The sequence below is a fragment of the Centrocercus urophasianus genome, unplaced genomic scaffold (genome assembly GCF_019232065.1).
Source record: "Centrocercus urophasianus isolate 14NV4802_14NV808 unplaced genomic scaffold, USGS_Curo_1.0 seq_14, whole genome shotgun sequence".
NCBI lineage: Eukaryota > Metazoa > Chordata > Aves > Galliformes > Phasianidae > Centrocercus > Centrocercus urophasianus.
The window spans coordinates 42,705,771-42,726,524 of NW_024884586.1; the positions used below are offsets into that span (position 1 = coordinate 42,705,771).

General features: G+C 40.5%; 1 protein-coding gene across 5 annotated transcripts in view; it reads left to right on the top strand.

Annotated features, from left to right (window-relative positions):
* Positions 1-20,754, top strand: part of WDR20 (WD repeat domain 20) — a 44,938-nt gene continuing 24,184 nt past the window's right edge. For 2 of the 5 annotated variants that reach the window (XM_042814466.1, XM_042814467.1), the window contains exon 1: positions 1-319. In XM_042814466.1, the coding sequence (XP_042670400.1) occupies positions 56-319 (264 nt within the window). In that variant the 5' untranslated portion in view covers positions 1-55. Of the gene's footprint in view, positions 320-776; positions 884-20,754 lie in introns of those variants that run through there. The other 3 variants (XM_042814463.1, XM_042814464.1, XM_042814465.1) reach the window with 2 other exon arrangements.

The following is a 20,754-nucleotide window of genomic DNA, read 5'->3' on the forward strand; positions in this document are numbered from 1 at the left end:
CGGCGGCGGCGGCGGTTGCGCAGTGGAGCTACATCCGGGCACTGGGGCAGGATGAATGCTCCTTTCCAAGATGGCGGCGGAGGGAGGAGGGAAGGAGATGAACGAGATTAAGACCCAGTTCACCACCCGGGAGGGGCTGTACAAGCTGCTGAGCCACTCGGAGTACAGCCGGCCGAACCGGGTGCCCTTCAACTCGCAGGGCTCCAACCCGGTCCGCGTTTCCTTCGTCAACGTCAACGACCAGAGCGGCAACGGGGACCGGCTCTGCTTCAATGTGGGCCGGGAGCTCTACTTCTACATCTACAAGGGGGTCCGCAAGGTACCGGGGCTCGGCCGCCGCGCCGGGGAGCTCGGGGCCTCCGCGCCGCCCGCCCGCCCTCTGAGGGGCCGCCCGCCGAGGGGCGCGGGGCTGCGTCGTGGGCGGGGGGTGGCGGGACCGCGGGGCTGACGGCGGCCGGGCCGGGCTCGGCCGCTCGCGAGGGAGAGCTGGGATGGGAGGGTTGCGTGAGGGAGCCGGCGCCCGCTCCTTCCCGGGGGTCTGTCGCGTTCGGTGTCGCACCCGTAGGTGCGTGGGGAGGTGGAGAGGGGTGGGATCGCTTGGGCCTTCCTTGCTGTGCGGGAATGGGGGCTGGGTGTTCGGTAGCGAGGAAACCGCGGGCCTCCTTCGCTCGCTGCTTCAGGTCGGAGGTTGGCGGGCTCCTACGCCGGGCGTGATTACGCGGTGTCAAATCCCCGGTAGGGCAGAGGAAGGCTTCCGAGCTGTGGTCGGAGGGCTGCGGTATTCGCTGTAATTTTAGGCCTTTCTTACGGCTTTGAAGTACGGACTGGTTTCGAGGTTGTTCCTAAATGGGAGCGGTGTGGAGAGCTGAGTTTTAAACATCAGGTAATTAATGCGGAGAAAGTTGCTTTTACGGAAGGCGCTCATTGGTGCAACTCGAGATAGACTTCTAATGGTTAACGTTAGATGCAGGACCAGTGGTGTGTGCATTTGATGTTTTGGGTCACCATATTTATGAATAAATCCCTTCTACTAGTTGTTTCTTAGGGTCGTTGCCTTTATGGCATTTAGAAGAGCATTTCTAACTTGTCGTGCTGTTTGAATGTCACTCAGTATATGAGAACACAGGCATAATGATCGTTAGGCTTCTGGTTTCTGTTTCAAGAAAGGGGGGTTTGTTATCTCGTATACTTGAGACTTAGCTTCCATAAGGTGAGTCCTTTGAAACCTTCCTGCCTTTAGTTTACCGTGTAACATGGATAAGGAGGTGGAGAACTGGCAATACACCCAGGACTGTGCAGAAAGCCTGTGGGTGAGGAGGGAGTCAGAACTGGGCCTGCAGGCTGCTAAGCAAACACCCAAATCACTGCTCCTCTGTAAAATGTGAGCATCTACTGGAGAATTAAGTCTACCTCGTTATCTGTTTACTGTGACTTGACAGATCTGATATGTTCTGTATAATGGTATGGATTTTAGTTTTGCACTGCAGTGGATTTTCTTAACCTAGTTGTTTTGAATAATCCTTAGTCAACAGTCTCTTGAAACGTGTCATGAGTGTTCTTCTATCAAACATTTAAGCAGTTGCTTTCTTTCCTATTTACAAGATATTATGACAGTATCTCTGAAAATCTAGCATTTAAACTATTGGCATGTTTGTGTTCTTATATCTTGAGTTTATTTTTTCCATACAAAGTAACTGTGGAGTTCTCTCATGTGTTACAGAATGAGCCTTTATGTAGTGTAGTTATGATACATGTGATTCTTGCAAGTCGTCTTAGTCACCTCTTGCCATGCTTAAAATAAATAGAAAATGAAATCTGAAGCTTGGAACTGCATTGGGAATAGGGAACTGAATGACTTTTTCAAATTGTAGAAAGGATTTTGAGATTAGTGTTCCAATGTATTTTTTTCCTGGCTGCTAAAAGCAGCTTTTGTGCTACATGGTAACAGAGAAAGTGTTAGTTTGTCAGATTGTTAACTTATGAGCTTTGTGTTAACCTGTTACAGCACTGCGTATTGTTTTCCTCATAGCAGTATAAAATGCATTGTTCAGAATTCATTTCAGTGAGCTCTTATGGTACTAACAAATGAAAATATACTTCAAAATCTTTTTATGTAATGTGCTAAGTTCCGTAAAATTAATCCAGAGAAATAGCTGAAATAAGCTAAAGAAATATTTAAAATGAGAATAGAGAAGCCAGGCTGTCTTAAACTTGTAATGGTTGTTTCTTTGGAATTTATTTTGGAACTATTCATTTGAAAGGTGCTTTTGTCTGTGTACGAAGTTCAGAGAAGAACAGGCTGACGCTTTCAACTGATGATTGGGGTCTTTTGGTATAAAAGGTTACATATTTTCTGGCTATGGTTGCAGGAAGGAGCTACTGTTACCTAAGTTGATAGTATGTATGTCTTAAACTGGACAAACTGAACTTTGCATGGCTTCCACTTGTTGGGTGAGGGACCCAAAAATTTGTGATCTCTGCATAACACAAATGCTAACAACTTCTCTTTTGAGTTACTTCACAGTTATCAAAGTGTCTCTTTAAAACACTCCCTGATAATTTTCAGACTGTGATTTTCATCTTGGTGAAATCATTAAGATAGAGTACAAATTGAAGTTAGTGAAGCTGTGTTGTATCAGGTAGCTAAGATTGTGTCTTTTGTTTTACTTTTCCAGAGCAAGAATAGGAGCAAACTTTAAATGTCATACTTCTATTAAAATGAGTGAAAGAACCACCAGGACTTTATTTTAAGGAGAAGTGTCTGTCTGATGCTGGGAGAATTCTTGTATCAGTGATCTATTGCAGATCAGTACATGTCAAACAGGAGTTGCACTCAAACCACAAATAATAGATAATGCTAATATTAAGTGAAAAGTACCACTTGTAAAGATGTTTCTTGAAATCAGTGATGCTAAGTTTCCTTCTTTTAGTTTCCATTAAATCCTAAATATGTTGCATCTGCTATGTCTGGTTTGTGAATCATTTTTTAAAGTACGCTGCTAACACGTGTTCAGTTTAGGATATTTAAACTATAGAAAGTAAAACCTTTTCAAGACTTTTTTTTAAGCTTGTTTTATTTTCTAAGAAGCCTGATTGAGGAACAGTGTCCAGTGTTGGGATTGGAATACAGACAAATAATGATGATAGTTAGGAAGAGCAGTAAGGGAGCTTTGGTAGCATTTCAAGCTGTCTAGAGAATCTCTAGAGAGATTTTATTCCTTAAAAAGTAAAAAATGTATTTCACACAAATTCATTCTTAAATGAATATTCCTTAAAATAATAAAAGCTCAGCTTACTTTCTTTTCTTCTTTCTTACCATAAAGCATTGCCATTACCACGAAATGTATCACTAAATTGCTGTGTATTCCATGGCAGTGAAAGGACATCAGTTGTGAACCACTGCTGTGAGTTTTTTCTAGTCTGTTATTTTGTTTGTGTTTTAGGCTAACAAAAACTTGATCAGTTCTCCTTAGCTAATAAGGTAGTGCAGGCTTCCAGAAAACTATTGTTTTTTGGTTTGTATCCACTGAAAAAGGAAATGCGTGTATAGTTTAGAAAGGAGAAATTGAACTGTGATTGAGAGGTGGTTGCTTTACATATGTAAGTATATAATTATTCTCAACTATGCTGAGTGTCAGTAGGCTTTCCCTTACAGTCCTCCTTAACTTTGACATTAAGGCAAGATACGATCTCCTGTTAAACTGAAAGGTTGAATTTTTGTGAACTCAACTGATCTAGTGACTGCTGGAAATGATGGTACAGCAGCCAGGTATCTTCTTGGCAGTGTGCTCCCTATATCCTTGCTAGCTTTGGCTGTGCTCAGCCTCAGTTTGAGCTGGTTTAGCTTGACAAAGTTTAGCTTGCTAAGCTAGCAGTTCAGTACATGTGCTTTTTTAATTTTGATTTGGTGAGTTGAACCATTTTGTCTTGGGTTCAGGTATGAGCAAGCACAGTGAGAGCAAAGAAAGGGGTGAAGAGAAAAGGAACAAAGCTGCCTCCAGGCTGTCGGGTTGGATTCGTTGCCTGACGGTCTCACCTGAGCAATGCCTTTACTGCTGCCTTAAGTTCAGATTCAGAATGATCTGTTCTTTAGGGATTGTTGAATTAATCTTGAGAGTTATAGATGATAGAGGAGGCTTTTTCTGTTTCATGGAGTAGAAGTATAAGGTAATAATTCAAAAATGATTGATCAAGCCATGATGCATTGGTGCTTTGGATGGGCTGCCTTTTTCTGTAACGCACATCAGGAGTGAGGGCTGCTGCTCGAGTCTTGCTGATGAGACAGTCTCAAGGTACGTCTGTCTGGTTTGTGTCTGGTTTTGCAAAATGGTTTATTAGTTGATTCACTAAGCTTGAGAAGGAGCATGCTATTTCATCATCTTTCTTGTCATAGGAATGACTGACAAGACAAGGCTTTCTAGATCACTGCTGACATTTAACTACCAAATCTGTTCCCCTTTTTACGAGGAAACTAGTGCGTTTTCCCTTTCCCCCCACCACTATAATTAGTGTATTCTCTCTGTTTATTATAAAGGCTTCTGGGCAAGTCAGCATGCAGCTGAGGCTTCAATACAGTCACATGAAGGTGCATATTAGCAGCAGCATGGCACTGTGTGCAGGCTTGGTTTTTACCACACATTGGGTTGTTACTGAATTTGAATGCCATTCAACTTATTATATTAATTTTTCTTTGCTAACATGTGGCAGGCTTTCCCAACAGTAGTTGTTGGTTTACTTGTTTATTTTGAACTTCTTTCCTGCCAAAAGAGAATGTCTTCAGTTGTATTTCTTTTCCTCAGCTACTGAAGGCAGCAGTCTGTCAATAGCTGTGTGATGTTAGAGCGTGTTATAATGGTATCGTAGTGAAAAACAGGTAGCTGGTGAGCTCAGGTTGGGGAAGGTGTGGAGGGTGGAATCTGTGTGCTGTCTTTTCAACCTTACATTGAACAACTGACTTAGAAATAATTATATTTATACTAAGATGAAGGTAAGCTCATATCTTAATGTTTTTTACAGCATTCTGGTAATCCCTGGTTATCAGCAAAAATACTGCTGACGTGTAGGATTCTTTCCTTTGCATTATTCTAAATTATTCTAAATTGCAGTGTTGTGTGTCCATTTGGTGAATTCTTAAATATGTCTTTACTGGGATCTCTACTGTCCAGCTGAGAAGTATTATACTTGGTGATGACTTCTGTTCTATAGAATGTTCATCTAGGATCTTAATGATGGAACGATAATGGGTGGCATTTGTCACCGTGCTTAGTATATTGCTTCCTCTGGGAAGGGTAGTGCTCAGCAGCTCTGGGTTGGAAGCTGGAATCTGCAGAAACAGCACATTTTCTCAAACTGTGGTGGGGAGGTGAGTTAATACTACTTTATATTGAGGCATCACTAGGCTGTATCAGACCTCCAGAAAGATGTGCATTCCAACAGCGTATATGAGCTGTGGAAATATTGAGGTTTGTGAAGATATTGTTAGATACACTTGCTCTGAAGCACAGTGAGGTGCACCTACATCTTTGAGACCAGTTTTAGAATAAGATTGCCACAGCCCTCATACATCACTTAAGAATAGCGTTCCTATTTTTTTCCTAACATCTAACAAAACTTTTTTCTCGGGGGGGGGGGGGGGGAGGGGGAGGAAGCTGATTGCTGTTTTCTGCTGGGGCCGTGGAGAACAACTGACTGCCTTTGGCAACAAATCTAGATCTCCTTTAACCTTTCTTCTCATGTTGTGACTTTTAAGTGTTTGATTGCTCTTCTCTGTTAGCTTCAACTAGCTAGCATTATCTGCAGTACCTAAAGGAGATATCGCCCCAGAAAAAAGGGAGAATAATTCCCTGTGTCATTCTCCTGATGCTCTTGCTACCATATTGAAGAATGTTGAGATCCTCGAATTATTCTCATGGTATTGACTTGCTGGGATGGTTTATCGCTTCTTTCCTCCGTGCTTTCTTTTAATTTGTCACATGGCATATTCATTGAATTCTGTTGTATTTGCTTTATTAAAAGGTGTTTTTATTTCCAATTCTGTGCTGCATACTGCAAATAATCCTTCTAATCTTGCTGTTATTCACAAGTCTGGTGTGTTTTCTTGTCCTTTAAAAAAAAACCCTTAAAAACCATGATACTTAGCTTGCTTGTAGGCATCACATGGGGCATATGAACACAGAAGTGTTCCTAATGTCAAGGCATTGTGTTTGCTGCTGACCTTTTTCTTATAGTCCTGTTATTCTTATTTTTTCTTCAGAATACAATTAGACTGATTTGATGCTGACTCTTGGCAAATTTGCCATCTGTGGAATTTTCCCCTGATTGTCCGGCTGCTTATAGATATTACTGCGGTATTTTTCATACCAAGAAAAGGCTGTCTGTAACTGTCAAATTCTACTACAAAGTTTTTGTCTACTAGAAATATTGTGGAAACGAAATCAGAACTTTCCTCAAAGGTGTCTGATGCAATCCTGTAGCTGGGTAAATATTTCTATTCTGTGCTATGAGGGCTTGTGTAGGCTGCATCTATTCAGTTGTTGTGGATGTGGCACTATTAACCCTTTTAAAAAAGACATTGCAGATTTGGTTGGATGTGCTTTTATATGGTTATTTTCTGTGTGTGTGTGTGTGTGTGTGTGTGTGTGTGTGTGTGTGTCCTGAGAGATCCCTCAACTTCTTTCTGAGTTTTTCTTCCTTGCATTGTAGGTAAGAGTTGCATTCAAACTGGATTCACCAGTCCTGTGGAGGTGTTGTGGCTGGATCACTAATTGGCTTCCTACAGATCTGTGCTTGTGAAAGTATTTGAAAGACTTTTGGAAAATCCAGGCTTTTAATGGATAGGTAGACTCACCAACTGAAGTGCTGTGATGTAGCTGGATGTTTTCTTTGATTCTAGCTGGACCCCATGCTAAGGACTGCCAGGACTTGTTACAAACTGCTCTGGTGATCTGATTTTTTTTTTTTTTTTTTTTTTTTTTATTTTTTTTAGTTTTTTTTTTATTTTTAAGTTTTTTTTTTGTTTGTTTTCAACAAATGTCTTTCAATGACACTTAGGAGGGAAATAGCCAAGACTTAGTGGTGGGTTACAGGGTAACAGGTAGTTTTAACAGGTTAACTCTGTCACGAGGCTCATACAGAACAATTAGGGCTGACTCGAGAGAAAACCTGACAAATAAATAGCTGTTTTAAAATGACCCTATTAAACATTTCTTACTGTGGAAGAGAAGGGGATACTTGCACTTGATGAAGCCTGCAAGGTGATGATTCTCTGGGGGCTGCTTCTGTTCTGTAGGTAGTAGCATTAGTCTGTAGTGCTTTCAGCTTCTCTAGTCCATGCTCAAGTCCAGGCTTCCAGCCTGCATTGCAACTGTCTGACTTCAGCAAGCTGTATGTTGCAGCGGCAAGTGCTGGGAAGGAGATGAACAGGTTGTTCATCTCTATTTGCCTGCATGGCACCAGTGTTTTAGTGTCAATGCTGGGCCCTGCTGGCCAAACCCTTATGTTGGTAGGCAGTATTCTGTAACTAGGGATTTTTTGCCACTGCAGGTAGAATTTTTGTTTGGCATTACAAGTATATTTCTAGTACGCTAAGTCAGAGGAATTTAAACTAATATAAAACCATTCATTGTGGTACTTAATCTTTGCAGGCCAACAACATTTTAGTCATAATGCCTCACATGCAAATAATGATCATTTCTAGCACAAACGTTTTTGCTTCTGGAGAGAACTTTGTGGGCCGGCTTTGTCAGAATATTGACGAAGGAGTTGTGCTTAGATTGCCAGGAGTTTGCATTATGCTTTGACATCTGACAGTTAATAATTAAAATGAATATTGAAGGTGCTTCAGACTCTATTTAAGCCTTGCATAATCTTATCTCTGATTGGCTCACAGGCTGTAATTGGCGTTTGACATTGCAAAATCAAATTTAGTGCCCTAAATTGAAGTATTGCAAGTCTGTGTGAAAGAAGCCATCTGAAATGCTTATTTTTGAGTGATATGTATTCAAAGGCCACTTGCTGTCCAGTTGTCCCAACTGTGAGTTGACACACTTGGAAACGATGCTGTTTGAAAATGGGCAAGGAAAGCCAAAGCTTTTCAGCCTAATAATGCCATTCTCCTTCAAGAAAACTTAAGGAAACTAAACAGTAATAATAACTGTGCCATAGTGTAAGTTGAAGTAATGATATTTTGTTATGTCCTCATGGACTGACAATCTTTCCTTCCTTACCTCACTCTACTAATAAGTACAAATGTGTATGCGATCCATCTTCCAGCACCTAAATTGCTCCAATTTCTTGCCTCCTGTAGTTTAAACTAAAGCAGCTGTTTTTTCTTGTTTCAGCTCCTGTTTAGCAGACTGCTGGTAGAAAACATAGCCCTATAGTTTTTGTGGGCAGGACCACCAAGCACTGCAACTGAAGTCTTTCCAATGACTGTGACATAACTTGGAGTCGGAATTTACTCTTGCGTTTTTCAGAAAAGCTGTTCATAATGCAGTGACAAATCTTTAAGTGATGCTTTCTGTAAAATGATTTCAGTTCTGGCAAACCGACCGTGATCAGTCTTTAATTTCATAAGTTAATTGTGGAATTCACAGGTGGCTGCAGTGGTCGAAGTAGTAATGCTTTTCTGTTGGTAACTCTGTGGGATTGAAAAGTGGTTAATAAACAGATCCTTGTTTAATAATCCTCATCTTTGCATGCATGGAGAATGTGAAATGCTGTATTAGAGTAACTGCTGGCCTGAGCAAGAGCTCTTAACTAAAGAAAGCCCCGGAGTAAGGAGGAGAAGCTGCATGAACATTGGATGTTATAAGCAAAGTTATTGTCCTCAGTCTACTAGAAAACAAGATGTAATTCCTGTTATCTGTATTAGGAGTTTGCATACGTTTGTTAGGAAAGTGATAGCATGGAAAATTTCCATGGGATTCCAGCTTATGGTTTTAAAGCTCCCTGTTGACTAAAGGAAGAGGAAGCAGTGACAAAAGGAGACTGAGTGGATGTCAATATATATTGAGGTTGTGTTTAAAAAGCCCAGAAGTACTGTGAAATAAGCTGTTGGAATGGTGCCTTGTGGACACTTCAGCCTGCACAGTCACAAGGATAACAATAAATATGAGCAACATGACTTTTTTAGACCTTTTTAATAGGAGTGTGGGCCAGAAGTGTTAAGTAGCTAGCTGTGTACACTGAAGGTGTCACAATGAAAAAGTGATTTATGAGTGCAGGAATAGTTGCATGATTTGGCAATACAGCTTTCAAAGTTTGATATTTTGAAAATGCAGTGTTTCTTACTTGTATTACCGATGCAGCTGTGTTAATCCAGGTGGATGTTTTTAAATTTGTTTGCTTTTTCCCCCAAAGAAGACTGTCAGAAATACAGGGTGCTCTCAAGGAAACTGTCCAGTGATGTTCGTGTCAGCCTAACACGTGCCATGGCTTTCCTTTCTCACCTTGGCAGGGAATCTGTGTTCCCTTGTGCAGAATAACTTGTAGCAAACTCCTGCAAAGCCGTAATGTGCTGTTCCTCTCAGTGAAGTTTGTGACCTTCTAACAGAGTTGGCAGGATAGATTCAACCGAGCCAAACAAAGTTCTGTGTTTGATCCAAAGTGCAGTATTTGAACTGGGCTGGTTGAAAGGTAGGAATGGTTCTGACAGCAGAAGTCCCTGGCACGTGTAGAATTCGTATGCCCGTATCAATGGGATGGATGGTTAAACAGCTGAGCTCTGTTCAGCTCCATGCTCTAGTGCAGGCTGCTTTTATGACCTTTGGCAAAAGGCTGGAAATGTGGATAGTTACTTGTGGCCAGCACAGCTGCGTGCAGGAAGATCAGTAAGTGACAAGTAGCAGGCAGATGGCTCCCTTCTGTCCTTCAGGAGAAAATCATAGGAAAGAGGCAGTGTTGTGTGTCCATTTGGTAAATTCAGCACTTTCAGACCTTTCATGGTAATTTTTAAAGAACACGATTAGTAAGTGCCATTTTTCCCCCCTCACCTAATATCTGTGCCACTGGAGTTGTCAGCTCTCGTTGCTACTTAGAGTATCTTCAGTACTGCGCGTACTTTAAAATAAGGCTGTTGGGAAAACTTGTGCCCAGATCAGATCAAGTCTTTTGCTCTCGAACGTCCAAAACAGGATTCTGGTTTGCAACCTAGGTGATATCCCAGACCTCGTATGTGTGTGATTATGGAAAATCTGAGTTCACAGCAGCGTATCTGTCAGGGATTTGGTTCTCTGGATGTGTTCTAGTAGCCTGCCTCTTATTCTTATTCAGCAGCACTTTTTGCCTCATTGGCCTGGGTTGTTATGAAATGTCTTCAGGCCCAGAAGGAAGATACAGTACTGTAAATTAACGTCAGAACAAAGAGTTAAGGCAGATGTGTTATTTCATCTGTCTGTTACTGAATACAACCACGGAAAGTATAAACCAATGGGCCTCATTCTGGATGGGAGCATAGATTATATATTTAGTAGATACTTTATTCACATACCTTCTGCAGAACTGTTCTGGGGCTGTAAGAACAACAGCGAGTTGCATCTTATTTTTAGTACAGAAGTAACTAGGCTTTGTTCTAGTAATATTTTGTTAACTTGCTGCAACGTGAGGGAGTTGTTGGCTTAATAAAAATAGTGTACGAAAAATGTCTGGCATTCCTGTAGGGCTTGCAAAATCCAACAGTAGCCAGAAAGGGACACAGCTTTGACTTGCTGGACAGACATTTCTATATTGTTTTTGACTCTTACTGAGCTTTGTAATGAAAAAAAAAAACCATAAATTGATTAACAATTAACTGCTACAGTGAAATAAGTTTCTATAGCAACAGTGCAATGCGGGCTACAATTATTCAGGCTGCTTTTCTGGAACAGATAAAAATTTTTCTTTCAAGCAGTGAATTTACGCTGCTGGACTAAAACATTGGTTTGTTATAGCAACGGATAATCCTGAGCTCTTTGGCTGCTGCTTTTTCTTTTTAAATCCTAAAGAAATAACTTGGCCTCTTTTGTGCTACAAGAGAGGTGGGAAAAACATGAGAAGATAAATACTAGAGTGGTGAACTGGTGGAAACACAACTTAATATTGCTTGCCTGTAGGCTATTTAGTATAACAGAGCTATAATGGATGTGTTGTTAAGCGGTATGAATTTATACTTCCACCTGTTGACAAGTTTACATGAAATGGAGCTTGCTTTAATTTGATAAAAATGATCGTATAGCAGCTTGGAGATTACGAGTAAATTGGCTAATAGAGTTTAGTCCTAATGAACTGAATGCTGATATTGATTCTATAAATCAATCAGGTTCTTGTTTGTTGGTTTGTCTGTTGCTCTGTGTATGTTTGGAGTCTCTGCATATTTTGTTTGTTTTGATACTTGTGAATGCCCTTAGAGGAGTGTTCTACTGCAGGCTTCAATGTTAACACTGGGAAATACAAGGGTTTTATAAAGGGACAACTTTTTTTTTTTTTTTTTTTTTTTGCCACAAAGCACACCTGTAAAGCCACTTTTTGGAAGTAACTATTTGTTACTTGTTTTGGTCTTTTTGAAATCGGAAGAAATGGCATTTGAACAGCTGTGGTTTAGAAGCTACTGTTGCTTTGGTCTTTCAGCAGGGAACTTAATCTTGTGTAATGTGTTTTAAGGATACTTTGGTTGTCTGAGCACTCGAAGGAAGAACCAAAAACAGTGGCAATATAAAGTGAGTGCCAACAGACAGCATTCACAGATACGTATGTTCTGTTGAAGTGTCTTTCTTTTTCTGGTAGCAGTGTCTTTCTTTTTCTGGTAGCAGAACATCGTACTCACATTTGGGAATAGAAGAATAAAATAAATTCAAAGCTCCAGGGAAAGTCCAGGCTTTGGAGGTGTGACTTGAGCAGAACTCTTGTCCAACAGGTTGGATAACTTCCCTGTGTGTGCTCAGGAGATGAACAAGTCAAGGGGTGATGCTGTCAAGTCCCGTGATGTTTTCAGTTTGTTCCATGTTTCAGGGGCCACCGAAGAGCAGTCAGCCTGCTCTAATTTAAATAAACAGCACTTCTAGCAGTTACAACTTTGTAAGTTTTACTTAGAGATTAGCCAATTTAAACAGTGATAACCAATTTAAACATTTTCCAAGTGAAAGAAACTTGCAGTGTTCTGTAAGTATCCCTCCTGAGCCAGAGCACTGAGCAGCAGTTGCTGAATTGGATGTATGTGCTTTTATGTGGAATCCATTTAACATTTATGTACCTATTTTCCTTGCTTTGTCTCTCACATCTAGTGTGTGTGTGTGTATCTTTGTACAGGTTGTCTGAACTTCTTTAGCATTAAAAATAGGTGGGAGAGGATTGCTTATAAGTGCAGTAAGTCGTGTGGGTAGACTACAGCATTAGGAGAAAATGAAAGGGTCTACTAGAGTGTGAAGAATGAGAAAGAAACAGAAATGTAACCTTCCTACAGCTGTGAGTTTGTTATAACCTGCTGAGGAAGGGATTGTGGTTAACTAAATGTACATCTGAAGAGAATCTTGTCAAGCTTAATTATATATCTTTCCTTGACTACTTTATAGCTGCTTCAGTAAACTGTAATTCTCGCAGTTGAAGAGACTACACTATGTACATTTACTACTCCTGTAGCAGAGGAGGATTGGAACCATCATTATTTAGTTTGGAAATTCACCACTGTGTGTTGAAATGCCCATTGCACTGGTATCTCAGTTTAACAAAGTTATGAATGACATTTAGCTTCAAGCATCGCTTCAATCCCCGTCCTTTTCTGAACTGTCAATTCTGGTTTCATCTATTAGATATTGAACTGAGGGAGATCTAGAACCTAAGCTCATTCTGTTGTGAAATGGGGAATCGGTACAACTCTTGATCTCCTTTTGCGTGCCTTGCTGTTAGAAAGGACTGTAACAGCTGTTGGGAAGAGAACCTCAGGATGAGGTATTTTAGCAGTGATTTTGGAAACGACAAAATCTTTTTGTCTTTAAGTCATCAATGAAAATAGTAAACAGAGTTCTTATAATAAAGTTGAGAGGGAGCACTGTTTGTTTTCAATGTTCTATATGGAGAAACAAGCCACTATCAGAACTGTAGCCAATGAGGAACTGTATTGGAGTTATGGACTGTTACTTATGGACTATTTGCTTCAGCCTGAAAGCTTTGAGAAGATGTAGACATTACAGCGTGGTTATCAAGCTGAGCTAGCTTGAAGTACAGCTGTTGAAGGCAGGAGGTAAATGTAACTCAAAGATCAGTGAAATGAGTTTATCAGTAGAAATAGGGAAGTGTCTTTGCTGTTATACGAGGCATTGAAGAGTTGTCTTCAATACTGTATAAAATTTTAGTGACTCATGTTGATGCAAATGAATTTCAGCTGCTGCTGTTAGAAGGTAGTGTGTGATGTAACGCTGGCAAAAAGTGAACGTGATTTCAAGTAGCCTAGCAAAGCAGTCACTTTCTTAAGTTGTGAGAGGAAAGAAGGGGAGAGTAAATAATACAAAACCCTCCTGAGATGTCTGAGAGACATTGCCAGATCTGCCATAAATCCTAATCCCAAAAAATTTGCTATTAATTCAGAAGGATTCTGCTCTTTGACCAACCCTGCTGTAAGCTGTTGCTAATAGCTGAACAACTGCGTAATGAAAATAGTGCGGTGTCAGAGGTTATAGACTCCATGGGAAGTACAGAACAGCTTTTAAGAACAGGCAGAGCGTTTCATCCAGAAGCTTCTTACAGCCCAGCTGGATGAAAGCAGTGAAGAAAATGTATTTATAGTGATACGAGTCCAACTATCTGTGGTACCCAGAGAGACTGCCTCACTAGCTTTTAGATCCAGAAGAGGAAATGAAATGCAAGACACAGAGGAGGCTGGGGACAGTAAAGCCCAATGAAAGAGTGGGAGTACAGCTGAGTTTGCAGATACTGTAGAAGGAACATACAATGTCTTGTGGAATCTCAGTAGTTTTACAAGCAAGCTTCAGGAAGGTTTGTTCCTTAGATTTTCTTGTATTGTAAGTCTATGCAGCAGGCATTGAAGGTCAGAATGATTTGTCTGTAAGCATGAGATTTTCCTGAATAGTAACATCATGTAGTGGTGGGTCTGTTAATTTATTATTATTATTAGGAGGTGACGAACTACATACGCATTTATTTCTTCTCTTGGGTAGGGGATCTTAACCAACTAAGCAGTAAACTGCTTTTTATTTCAAGATTTCCTAATGTTACCTACTTTTGTCTGGAACTTTACTACACTAAAGCATTTGATGCATTTTCCAGGAATTAGGAAAGACTTTTGTGCTCACCCAGTCAGGTGTTTTCATATTCATGATTCTGTAATTGAAATGAATGTTTGAAGAAGGATCTTTCTTCGAAATGGAAACTAACAGAGGCTGGTAACTGTTGCTTGGCTTGGCCCTGTTGCTTATCCATAGAGCTTCAAGTAAGTGAGCCAGTTACCTGGCTCCTCTTGCATCAGAGCAGCAGGACCGTTTTCCCCCAGGCTATGAGCTTTGATGTGTGGAAACTGTCTTAAATACACTCTTGGAATACATCTTCCTTTCTGCTGTGAATGTAAAATCTTGATTCACAGCAGAGAAGATACTGCCAAATAGAGACTCTTCTGTGTTCTGCTGTAGCTCTGTAGTTATTGAATACACCTTGTGCCTCACATTTGAACGTGTTCTGTTTATTTGCACATCTTTGGCAACAGAGTGTCCTTCTTACCCTCCCATTTAAACAACAACAGAATCTTTTGAGGTTTGTAATTCTTAAGGGTACTGCTTCAGTATGAGAGCTGTTGGCTTTGCTGGTTGAAGCACTTAGGGTGTGTTAGTGTGTCCTGATTAATATGCAACACTAAACAGTAAAACAGAATTTCAAGTAGACGCCCAGCCTGCTTGGTTACCATGGCAAACACAGTAGGAAACTCATGCCGAAGTTTGGAAGCTAAGATACGCGGAAGAAAACTTCTAAACCAAAATAGTCATGTCAGAGAACAAATGCAGTTGTTCGTAATTTCAGATGCCTTTTCCAAAGGGTAGTAATTTATTTTTAATCAAAGAAACCTTAATTCCCAGTCCAGAGCTTTGCACAATGCAGGCAATATTCTCAAGCAGGGAAGAGTGGCATTCTTTGTTTGCTTGCCCTCTAACTGTAAGGGCATTGAGTGAATAGAATAGCTTCTTGGAGCTGGATAAATTACTTCAGTACAGTAATCAAGTGTTATGTATCTTCAGTGTGCCTTGTCATATTTAACTGGTGTGATGAGGATAGCTGTTGAATCATGTATGTATGTATGTATGGTAATGCTGTTGAAGAATTTAACTTGCTTTGTCACAGTTGTTTGTCCTAAGGCTGGCTAACTGCAACTGAGGTCTGTAAGTTGGTGTTTTAGTTGATGTGGTTCTCAATTTGTTGACTCCCTGTTCAGTCAACTGTCTGCCTGTGAGCACAGTATTTGGTGTCAGTTATGTCAGCAGATTATGGCAAAATGTGAAATTTTTGAGCATGGCTTTTTCCACTGTTATGGCTGCATGCAGGTCATGCAGTTAGTGTTCTTTCTGAATGCAAATCAGTATGTGTATTTACATATAGCTTTTTCAAAATCTCATCCCCCTGAGGGGAAGCTGTCTTGCAGAGAAAAGTCAGCCTGTGGCTGAAGTGGTGTTCAGGAGTTCTGGTGAGTTTAAGAATAAATAGGTTGGTCTGCAGGTGTGTTACAAATAGGACAGTTACACTGGACTACAGGTTAATTGGTTCTTTTTGCAGGCCTTTTTGAAAGGGTCAGTCATTGCTTCGTGACACGATAGAATGGGAAAACATCTGGGAGATTATACTAAGGTAGTTCAGAGAAAGGTGACTTGAACTGCTGCCATTTATTGGGCACATTAAATAAAGCTTTAAGTAACTTTGCCCTAATAAGCTTAGCATACTAGAATTTAAAGTTCTCTGGCAGATCTGAAACTTCCAAGAAAAGTAATAATGGTGAAAAACAGAAGAAATTGCAGTTGGTCTGATTTGCCTAAGTGTCAAGGCAGGAGGCAAAGAGAGATGTTGTGCTAGGTGAGTGAGCGCAAGCACTGTGTGCTGGGTGGCACGCAGTGGAGGAAGAAACTCAAATCAGTTTGGTACCACTGCACAGAAAAGGAAGGGAGGGTGCTGTAAATGATTCAGCCTTAAAACTGATCAATACTTGAGTGCTGATTTTTCCTTATTGTGAGAAAAGGATGAAGCAAATCATACTCCATTGTATCAATTGGTAGCTTGATCTCAAAGTGCTCACAGGTAGCTAAGAAAGGACCTGTTACAAAGATTCAGAGAAGTGAAAATATAGTTATCTTAAAACATCTGTGAAACTACAGAAAAGGCTGGGACTGCTTATTTTAATAAGCAATGTAAGTGCTGTGTATGTAAGAAATATTAGACAGTGCTGTCTTTCCTTGGAATCTGGAAACTATTCAGTGATTTCTGAAGGGAACAAAATTCAGAAATTATATTTTATTCTACAGATTTCACTTGACTGAAAGGCATTGGTTCGATCATCCAAGCAAATAATAAACAACAAAGTAGGTATTAAAACAATACCTGGTGACATTCTCAGGTCTGTGCAGTTGTTAATGCAAACAAATCCCATCAAGTGTTGTTAAACTCCCATGTTTGCAATTCAAATGACTACTCAGAAGAAATCTAGATGGAAGATAAGAAACAAGCTGCATTCATTTATTGTCTCTCCTGGGTCATGTTTCTGCCCAGCACTGAAGGAATGGTATTGAAACAAAAAGTCTGGATTGTGGTCCAGCTCTGTGATAATGAAGTGTCTGTGTTCCATGACTTATTAAATCTACGTCTTAATTTTTAAACCGTTACAGTAGAGACCAGTATAAAAATGCGAACCTTTCACCCGTGGTTTAATTATAGCCCTGAAAGATCATTGTTTTGAACTTGAAATTGTGCAGCGAGATCTTTTTTTATATTCCTCTTTAAAAAGAGCTGAGTAGGGGGAGAAGAGGAGGAAGGTGTCTGCACTGCATGCAGAACGTGCGTGATTCTGAACTGGGTTTCTGCTTCAGAGGTTTTTATCCAGCTGGCTGAACTACATTTGAGCCAAAATTCTGTAGAACAGCCACAGGGAAGAGACAGTACCAATATCGTGCCTTCTTTTCACTTCTTCCCTTTAAAAAAATTGCACAAAAGGCAACTAATTGCCTAAACCAAAATAGAACATCTAAATCAGTTCATGCCTATTGGGAGTGTTTGATACAGTGACTATATTCCAAGTTGTTTAAGTAGCCTGTTTACAGATCTGGTGTGACCAAGCCTGTAATCTGCAATCAAAGTCTGTTTTGTCTGCAGTGCGTGGTTAGCTGATGCACACGATAAGCATAAGGCTGGAAAAGGAACTTAACGTCTGCGGAATACTAGTTTCATTAGCTGGTTTACGAGTGACTGACTAGAAGCTCAAGAAGTTAAAGCTCTCTTCCACTTTCTGTATTGCATAGTAAAATGGTACTGTGGAAAGAGTGACTGAAAGGATTGAGGCACTTCTGGAGAGGAAGGTGACGTTTTCAACCGCAGGAATAATAAGAATTAACTTACAAAAATATATAGAAACAAACATCTTTCAAAAAGCAAGGTTACAATGTCATGTCATTTCCCCAGAGCTTGAATGGTTTGATTAGAGAGCAGCTGAAGATCGCTCAAGTTACTTGGAGTGCTTCCAGTCTACTTCCTGGCTGTTATTTTCCTTTCGGAGGAGCTCCGCGCTGCTCACGGCCCCCTTTGGGACTGAGCAGGGAGCGCTCTGCCGAGCTGTGCTGGGTCACGCTCAGCTTGCGGGAGCTGTGGGCTCTGAGCTGGCTCTGGAAGCAGCCTGTCACAAGTTGTGCTTCTGCTCTTCTGCTGGAAAGCAGCAGTATTGGGTTGGGCGTCAGCCCTAACCAGTGTCTAACAGGTTGAAATCGAAAATCCCTTAAATTTGTAAAGCAACAGTTGCAGTGACTTGCATGCCACAAATGCAGGCAACAGTTTTTGGTTTGGGGGGGATGGGGAGGGAGAAGTATCAAAATTCTTCAATTCACTCAACTTCCCTGGTGCTAATGAGTTAATGTTCCTGTCCTACTTTAATGCCCTTTGCCAAAGGGAAACAAAGGGTAACCTGATTCTGTGTGCACCTGTGAAGTGAAAAGTGATTTGCAAACAAAAACAATATTTTGAGGATGGGGAGCCTGTTCTAATTTCTGTTTTGTTTTTGAGCTCTTTTAAGCTCAGTGGTATTGATAAGCCAGTACTTGCACCTTAAATACTCCCAATAGGATGTCCCAATAGCTGGTCTATACTATGTGGTTGATATGTAGATAAATATTTTTGTTCAAGTCTTAATGAAATGGAGTTAACAGTGCTGTGGTGGTTGCAGATCAAGTAATTCTTTGTCTCTTTATGGTGTTCACATCCATATTCTTAATCTTGTCATAGATTGTTTGTCTTGTATATTTATTTCAAACCATTGCGTGCTCTTTGTTCTGTTCAAGTGCTTAGAATAATTCTTCTGGAAGCAGAAAATGATAATTCTATTGGATGCTCCAGAAAACTAAATAGATTTATGTCCAGCTGTCTGGACTAAAGCTTTCATCGCAATTTACGTGGTCAGAGTTGTCTGCTATGTGAATAACCATTGGAAGCCTGTTAAGTAATGCTTCACTTTTGGAATTCATGGCTAGCTTGTATGGCCCCCAAGTGGAAGTTAAATCTGAATAAAGAAGAGCATCAAGTAGCTTCCCAAATTTTCAGGCAGCTTTGTACAAAATTGATGTTTAAGGCTTTGTTATGGGTAAGTTGTGTGGAACATTTTATGTAGGAAAAAAAATAGGTTAAGTAAAATTACTTGGTGTCCCTGTTTTACTTACAGAGCTGTTCTGAAGCAGTATCCTAGAAACTCCGTCGTGTACCTGAAGTGTTCCTGTTCAGCTTTAATGAAGTGCTTTGTGACTTGCACAAGCCTCCTGCAAAGATACAGGAGCCCATTTATGAGGAACAGTGATATTAAGGAGCGTAAATGTTCTGTTGAGTAGAAATAAATCTTGAACTGCTTTTGCTTGGAGCTAGTGCAAGTTATTTTGTACTTTGAGTGAGATCATCAAAAACTTGTATGTAGTAGATAGAATATATCAGAAAATGTGCCCTTGTTGCTACAGAATCTATAGAATTTCAGAAAGTAAAACTAGTGCAGATTGGCAGCTACACTTTCTGAAGTCTCCTTGGAGTGAAGGAGTCTGTGGAGAAATACCTTAAAGGAATGTCTTTCAGGCTGTGTGTTAAGAATATCGGATGATTTTTCCCCCTTGCTAGTTGTTTTTTTCTCTTAGTTTCTTAGTTTCCAATTTTCCAACTTCCTGTTGTCCTGTGCAATAATCATCATCACTTTCTCACAAGCTCTTCCTTTTGATTAGAGAAGAACAAGAGAAAGTGGTTATGTGCTTGTTTTTGGTGTTAGTTGGTTCTTGCCCTTTTCTTAATTGGCAGCAAACAATTCAGCACGGGTTGTGCAGTTGTGTTAAGCTGTTGATGTTCACAGAGTTTGAAGTTCAGGCAAATATTAAAAGCAAAAGTAAAAATGAAATAATGTTTTGTATGTGTTTGAGCATAACTTCAGAGTTATGAGTTATGTAGAGCTGATGCATTGAATGTGATGTTGCAAAATAAAGGCTATAATTTCATTAGCATCAGTGGTTTTGCAAGGCTTAGGAGACAGAACTGGTCTTTAGTTACGCACAAAAACACCCATTATGCAACTGTTACAGTTAAACAAATCAGTTAGGTATGGGAAAAGCAGCTCAACTGTCCTTAGTTACTTAAGAAACTGTCTTTACAGTGTAACTGTATACATAGGGCGACTTTACAAATGGCGACTGCTGACTTTCTAGAGAGAATTGAAATATTTGCATTTTTACAAAGTTCCCAGAGGCTTTCCTAGGACTGAGGTGAGATTGCCAGACTTTGTGCTTTTTGCCCAGAAGTCACTAGCTGCTGACTGCTGGCTGTGTTTGTAGAAAGCAGTTTATTACTGATTGGCTGTGTACTGTCATCTTTACCAAACAGTGTTTTATTAGGGCTTTATGTATGCAGTGAGTGCCTGGAGTTCATGCTGTGTATGTTGTATAAATTAAGCAGAACTTTTGCTCTACATCAGTAATCTTTATAGGGGTAGTCAACTGACCTGTAGTTTTCTTCCAGCTTAAGTTTCCTTTAAGACATAAACCAGACCTGTTAAGTAAGCCGGCCTGGCCCTACTGCTGTTGCTTTGGCTGGTCCTGAGTATAGGGTCGCAGGGTCTTTTAGGTTGGAAGGGATCTCTAAGGGCCTCTGCTCTCAACTTCTGCCCACAGCAGTCAGTGGGAAGGTCAGAGCAGCCTGAAGCGTCACGTGTTGGGGTTTTACAAAAATATTCCAGAGACCTACTCCTTTTCTACTGAAGTATATAAAGTGATTACCAGTGTGAAGCGTTCAAACTAGTATTTCTACCAGAAAAATAAAAAATAATGTGCAGGGGCACTGAATAGGCTTCACCAGAAAATTCTACAGAAGTGCCAAAAATACCACTGACACACACTCAAACAGCTGGGGTTGGCAGGGGCCTCAGGAGATCATTTAGTCCAACCTTTAGCACACTGTACAGAATTGCATCCAGGTAAGTTTTGAGTATCACTAGAGATTGAGGAGATTCCACAGCCTTTCCAGGCAGCAGCTGCTTGTGCTCTGTCACCTGCACAGCAGAGAAAT